Source organism: Nuphar pumila, chromosome 2 (genome assembly GCF_984573655.1).
Source record: "Nuphar pumila chromosome 2, dmNupPumi1.hap1.1, whole genome shotgun sequence".
Lineage (NCBI taxonomy): Eukaryota > Viridiplantae > Streptophyta > Magnoliopsida > Nymphaeales > Nymphaeaceae > Nuphar > Nuphar pumila.
The window spans coordinates 111,109,064-111,116,481 of NC_143250.1; the positions used below are offsets into that span (position 1 = coordinate 111,109,064).

The 7,418-nt window shown below is 41.0% G+C and overlaps 1 protein-coding gene across 1 annotated transcript; it reads right to left on the reverse strand.

The window, feature by feature from the left end:
• Positions 1-840: 840 nt before the first annotated feature.
• On the reverse strand, positions 841-5,833 carry GCL1 (GCR2-like 1). Its single transcript, XM_089992307.1, has 5 exons — positions 5,699-5,833; positions 5,422-5,603; positions 4,609-4,720; positions 2,144-2,614; positions 841-1,244 (listed from the first exon to the last, which is right to left on the reverse strand). The coding sequence occupies exons 1-5, from the start codon at positions 5,831-5,833 to the stop codon at positions 894-896; spliced, it is 1,251 nt and encodes a 416-aa protein (XP_089848433.1). The 3' UTR covers positions 841-893.
• Between the last annotated feature and the right edge of the window lie 1,585 nt (positions 5,834-7,418).

Sequence of the window (7,418 nt, forward strand, 5' to 3'; positions counted from 1 at the left end):
CAAAAAATCAACGTGAACCTTTGAATTCTAGATCATTAGTTCTTCATCTTAATTAGTAGCAATTATTTTAACCCTTCAAAAGCAATTAATGGTGCCACTCACTGAGCCAGTTTAAAACTCCAAATTAGCAACAGACCTATCCAAGAAGAACCACGTGGTTCGCTTGATTCCCCATCCTTATCTATCAGCTGGTGACCTCCTAAGCAAGCATTTAGATCTGAATTTAGTACCTCCTGAATGGAGGGAGGATCAGGTGCAATCTGATTTGTGCGGCTACATCCATATGAGCCCTGACAGAAGACTTAACATACTAAAAGTGTGCAATCACGTTGCACCTGATGTCAATCCACGACCTAATAATCCAGCCCCATCAGCACACAGCGTACTGAAGATTTCATTACCGCCATTGCTACCTCATATAGAGCTCAGCCAACACGGTTTAGCATGTCGAAATCACATTATTTAGCTGCATCATAGAGAAACAAAAAGAAACCCAAGGGGTTTGGCGTAGTGGAATGGAGACTAGACCGTTTGACTGGCAGTTTAGGTTCAAATCTCATGGGCATCACCCCTTGCGTAAGTCAAAGTTTGGCGACTCTCTGGGGTCGAGGGGTAAGCCCTCACAGTTTTACGCTGACATGGACAAAAACCATAAGAGTAGAGCAGGCTGAACCAACACAGCTAGGTCTCTGCGCCTGGAGTGGTTTCTCCGAATAATAAAAATAGAAAAACAAAAAGAGACATCACCACCCCCATCCACCTCCTGAGAAGGCGCTTCTACCTTGTGGTCGCTATAGACTTTCGTAACCTCACTTTGATTAGTACTACAAGCAGGGGCTCCAATGTTTCATACATACACTGTTATAATTTGGAAATCCCTAGTTAACCAAACACTAGAGTTCGTATCCAGGAAACTTTGCAAACTCCGGCCTTGCTACATCAAACATCAGGCATGCAGCTCCTGCTAGTCCTTGAAACAGAGAGTAAGAGTGGGGGTGTGCCTGCCGGAAAGAAGCTGGCGAAGCCGATGTGAGCATGTGGGCATTCTGGTAAAGAATGCCCGCAAAACCTTTTGCTCTGTCAATGTAAAGCCTCTCCCCCGTCAGCCTAAACAGAGAGAGGAAAGTGTACGCATTTCCGGCTACCCCGTCACACAGTCCCATTTTCTCCGATAGTCCCTTCTTCCACACAACTTCACCAGCGTCGATGCCCGCCTTGAGGAACTCCATGTCATCCGGGAAAACCTGGTATGTTGCACGAAGAAAACCAGAAATCCTGAATATGAGACTTGAGCTCACAAGCATAGTACTCTAATGTTCAAGTTTCATAACTAGTGAGCACGGGCAAGGATCGGAACCAATATGCCTAGCACCACGGGTTCTGCCCCAATAGAGAAACTCATGGCTAGGTCTATCTACGAGAAAGGTTTTGTCTGGGATGTCTAACTTGACCCGAACCTAGTTATCCACATATAGGCATAAAAGATGGGGAGGGCCGTTCCGGGGTCAACCTGAACGTCCCCAGAAACATGTGGGTTGGATTTTCCTATGGATTTTGCCAGATATCCAGCCCAACCAGGAGTTTTCTTATATACTTTTTTCCACAAAAACAAACACTTTAATACCCTCTAAATTATGTGGGTCGTCTGGTATGATATTCTATTTTCTCAACCCAACATAACCCGTGGACCGGTTTGGGTGCACCCTGATGAGTTGGATATCCAACCTGCTGACAGCCCCATTTAACCCAGAAAAAAAAAAACCGGTGTGCATGATTATTGCCACTAAAGTGGAGATAACCATACCCACAAAGTATAGACATATACATGACCATGTAGGCAAAATGAAATTATGAGGCATGAAGTAGTGACATTTAACTGAACACAGTCCAAGTGTTTACCCAGCTTGGGCTGAGCCCAGTCAGCAACCCACTTTGGCTAGGTCCAATGAGGAATGAGGATTGTATAAACGGTCACCCACCAACCACAGCCACTAACCCGGCCCCCGCTGTTCGAGTTTCACCCAGGGAGCATGGATTAGTGGCTGTGGTTGGTAATGTCACCCACCGTTCTCTAGTCCAATGAGAACAATGTGCTCAGAAGAACTAAAAAACAAAACTACAAGAAACTCAAATCCAACAGTACCTGTGAGGCTTTGCAAAGGGTGATGGCCATGCCTGCTGCACCATGAGACCACTCCACCAGCTTGTCCCTCTTATTCCCTTCGCTAGAAGGATAGTTGCCACTGTGAAAGGACCTATTTGCAATCATATACTTGAGTGTACCCTTAACATCATCAACGTCCTCACAGTGTGGAAGAAGAAAATGTAGCAGGATATGCATGATCCCAGCCAGGCCATGGGCTGCACCCCAGTACCGCGTGCCATGCCATCGGTACATCAATGGGCAGCCTGTGTGAGATGCCCCGGTGCGCCCACCGGCTAGTACCGCCTCCACGATCGGCATCAACAAGCTCATGTCTATGGTCCCTTCGCCCACATGGTTGTTTATGAAGAGCGAGGCCCAAAGGAAACCGGCCCGGCCATACATCAGCTCGTATGGCATGCCCAACCCTCCTTCCTCTGGTCCAACTGGAAGCGCTCTCTCTTGGGCAACCTGCTTACGAATAGTACTAAAAGACTGATCAATCTTACATTCTCAAATCATGTTTGGCAAACAATGAAACATGAACAAGTTTGCAAGCTTCTTTGACAAAGTTCAAGAAGATCAATCTTTCACTTGGGGAACATTTCTATTGGAAGTTGCAAGTATCATAGAATTAAACACAAGTTCTGGTGGAAGCCAATCAATCAGTTTCAAATGAAATTTACATTAGTTAATGATTTCGGATAAAATAATTAGATCTTGTTGGATCTAGTTATTTGTGCATCTCATGATCGACTTCAAAAGCTAATAACTAACTTTGATCAATTCAAAATATACAGATCAATGTCAAATATAGTGTGCAGCCCAAACCAGATGTGACCATGAAGATGGAGGATCTCAAATGTTCAGATCTGAGATCCCTAAAACAACATAAATCCATGGTCTCAAACCAACAAACCAAGGGTTTGAGATCCAAGGCAATTTAACTTCAAACACACCCTAGAGATGCAAAATGGATTGTATACAGAACTGCTAAATACATGGGGAGAGTCAGATCCAAATCGGGTCGAAACAGCTACAAATTACAAAACCCCAATACAGGATTCGACCCATTTGCATCCCTACCTGATGGTATCTGGATGGTGGATGGAGCATCCCCATCCTTGTACGATAAAAGTCTTGCCACATGAGAGGGCTTTGAAGGGATCAACAAATAGTTGCTCTTTATTTGCCTCAGCGGGAAATTTTGGGGGAAAAATACCACCTGCCTTTACAAGAAAACATTGAGAAACTTTTTTCTAAGAAACACAATTTTAGCTGATGTGTACGCAATTTTGCATCTCTCTTCAGATGTTATCCACCCCCTTCAGCTGCCTTCTCTTCCTCAAGACCATGGCTGATCTATGTGTTCTTCTATTTTTATGTTTTGCCTTTGTGCATTCAGCTCTTTTTTTTTTGTTTTCGGGGGCTCAACTTTTTGTTGATCCCATGACTTAGTAATGTTGATGTTTATTTCCGCATTACTCTCTCTCTCTCTCTCTCTCTCTCTCTCTCTCTCTCTCTCTATATATATATATATATATATATATATATATATATATATATATATATATATATATATGCATTTACACTTGTAGCTATGTATGCACGCATGTTTATTATCATTATAAGACTTACCACCGTAAAAGGCAACATTGATGTCAGGATGACCAGCCTCCATGTATACAATCTCCCAAGTCCTACTAACACAAAGGTAAAAGATTGGATGGTCCCCTCTTTAACACAGTAGATATTTTCTGCAAAAGAATCAAAAGTTCTGGAGAGAAAAAAAAATCAAAATTTTTTTGGAATCACACACCCGAGCCCTTATAGAGCCCTCCACTGAAATGCACCCACACCGGATGAGAGAGGGCAGTGGACTGGGGGCGGAGGACAAGGTCTCCACCCTCGCTCCTTCTCATAAATTTGCCCTCCATCTCTGCACTAGTTTTGATTTTAACCTTCATCCCAGTCCAAATTGGATGAGGTGGGCGGGTCCTCGTTTGCCCAATCCTTCCCTCACCGTAGCCTTTCGCCGTTATAGGAAGGAGAAGAAAAGGAAAGAAATGAGAGAGTGCGTAGGTCATTAGAAGATGGATAGACGAAAAAGATTGGAGAAAGGATTTTATATTTACAGGGAAAAACCGCTTACCTAACTGCACTGGCTCTGTCTGTCCTGGGTTTAAAACTCTGTAGGCTTACCCCCCTTTCCCTAGGGGAGGGGTCACGTTTCAGCTTGGGCAAGGGCAAGGGGATGACGCCCATGAAATTTGAACCTAGACCGGCTGCCTAGGGGCCACTAGGCCAAACCCCTTTGAGGTTGCCAAAGGGGGGCACAGCTGAAACCCTAGATTTTCTGGACCGAGATCTTAGGATATTGGTGCCTTGATTTTGTGGTAGTTTTGGGTTGAAAGAGTTAAAAGGCAAGGGTAGTAGAACCTTCTTCTTCTTTTTATTTAACGTACCTCATAGAAGAGATTCAAGTACAGTTCAAGCCGTTCGCTATCGTCTCTATACTTGGCAGCAACTGCTCCAAGAGCATACACCCCGGCTCTACCGCACAGAAACGTCACATGCCTGCACCAAATATCCAAAATTTTCTTTCAAAATCAAGAATTTTCTTGTTCTACCACTACAAGGAAAATTAAAAATCCACAAGATTTACCACTTACATAACCGTTTGGTACAGCTAATCATGCCAGAATCCCAACACCCAATAGTGTCAACATGGAAACTCAATCCAGGAAATAAAAGAACACAGATTTTCGCATTTATCGCCTGCTAAAGAAATAATGGAATACCAAAAAAACTGAAAAGTTCCAGGATTTTCGGGTTTCCTTTTCCGGTTGGAAAAGCTAAGCTCCAGAATCATTGTATGATGCCACTGGGAACAGGAAAAATCTCTCCCCTTTTGGGTGATATCAACTAGTGACAGGAAATTGAAATATCCAGGAACTTCTGGATTTGAAAGCACCTGAACATGCTCTTAAGTGCTGAGTGCACCACTATAGAGAATAGAGATGTCAGAAAATGGAAGCATTGGTCATTGTCTTTTATCAACAAGAAATCAGAAAACATAAAACTTAGAAAATCAGAAAACATGTGTCTGGTTGAACCTATCAAAGCACAATATCCCACTTTATCTCATTTTATCTGGATAAATCGGTCCGACCACATACCCAAAACAAACCGAATCGAGATACCAACGAATCCATTGAAACCCAACACGAAAAAAAAAAGACAAAAAAAAGACCAAATTCTTCAAAGCCCACACACACCTGTTGCATGCCTCAGCCACAACTGCACATGAATCCACAATCTCTGAGCACAGAAGCAAGTCATCCTTGTTCCCTGTGGACTCATACGCCCTGAGACAAGTGAACGCGGTCCCCATCAGACCAGTATAGACCGTGGGGTCGATGGTTCGACCACCACGCTCGATCCATGTGGCCCTCACAACCTACATGGATTTCCACCACACCAAAATGAATCAAACACAGCAAATAAGAAACCCCAAAAGAAAAGAGAAAGAAGAGATTAATTTAGTTGGGGTACCTGCTCTTTGAAAGAGATGGCAACCTTGAGAAAGGCCTCGGAAGATCCGAGTGGCCGTTCCCCTAAATACAGAAGCTCGTAGCTCTCACTCTTCTCTTGGCCTTCTTCGGTGCTGAAGCCTGTACTGTCTTCCATTGAGGGAGTGGAGTTTGATTCTGTTTGCTCTAGCCTTTGCTTAATTCTTTTGGAGGACCTTTATGGGGTTTGTCTTGGGATAGCAGTGATAGCAGTGAAGCCAAACGCGGTAGGGGCCATTTTATTAAATGGGTACCTTCCACGTGTCAGATCATACAGATTGTGGTGTCTGATCAAAGAGTTTCATTCACATGGCACACCATGGTCTTATTGCACGTGGCCAAGGTTGTCCCTAGTTCGGAACACAGTTTTCTCAGGCAAAATATGAAAAAAAAACCACAAATTGATTTTCAGCTAAGAATATGACAAAAAATAGTAGTTTGTGATTTGACAATTTGTTTTTCAAAAGAGATTATATTTTTCATACAAAAGCAAAATATGGAAAAGTTTGTCCCTAAGATTGTGTATTACATAATCAACATTCTTAGGCACATAAACTTTCACAGCAGCTTGTGAAGCACAAGCTTGTGATCAGGCAAACATGCCTTGCATCTGCCCTTTTCTTAAGTGAAATTGCATGTTAACAATGTTTGCTACATCTCTCTTAATAAAAAACTATAATATTTTTATTTTTTTTTATATTTTATGAACATCTCTCCCTCCAAATATGATCTACTTGTTCCGGCTAGTAGAAATTAGTGCTTGGATCATGTTATTATACAGTGTATGTAAAATTTTGTAGGAGTTGAAAATTTATTCATTTGTAATGTGTCAAACTTTCAACCTTCGTAAAATTATAGTTTTATGTCGAGTAAATACATCCAAGAGTTGATTCCTACTATTTTAACCATGTTGAACACATCGATGACACTATGATTATATATATATATATATATATTGATGAAAACTTGTTAAATTAATTTTTTTAGCATTTTTTCAAGATTACGATCTCACGCACGGAGAGAATATAAAAAAATACAGGGTATTTCAAAAAATATATCAAATTACTCGTACAGAATAGTCGTTTCCCATTCTCAGACTATTATAGTTCACCATCGAGTGAAAATAAGCGAAAGTCTTGACAACTTTGGCATTGTGTAATCTCCAATTACAGACATTGGTAACCGAACCAAAGCAATTTGATTATAATTTAACTTAATAAAAGATCATACAGATTGTGGTGTGTGATCAAAGTTTCATTCACATGTCCCACCATGGTCTTATTGCTCGTGGCCAAGGTTGTCCCTTGTTAGGAACACAGTTTTCTCAGGCAAAATATGAAAAAAAAATCATAAATTGATTTTCAGCAAAACAGTAGTTTGTGATTTGACAATTTGTTTTTTTTAAGACTATATTTTTCATAGAAAACAAATATATTAAAAAGTTTGTCCGTAAGATTGATGGAGTTAAATTTGTTCAAAATAACTTTATGAATATATATATATATATATATATTGATGAAAACATGTTGAATTAATTTTTTAGCGTTTTTCATGATTATGACCTCACAAGTGTGTTCAACATGATTGATTATTAGGAATTAGCACTTGATAATGTTTTTTGATGAAAAAATTGATACTTGAAGCTTAGAAATTTTATTAATATTTGGACTGCTGATATTCAAACCTTATAAAAATTTATCCAT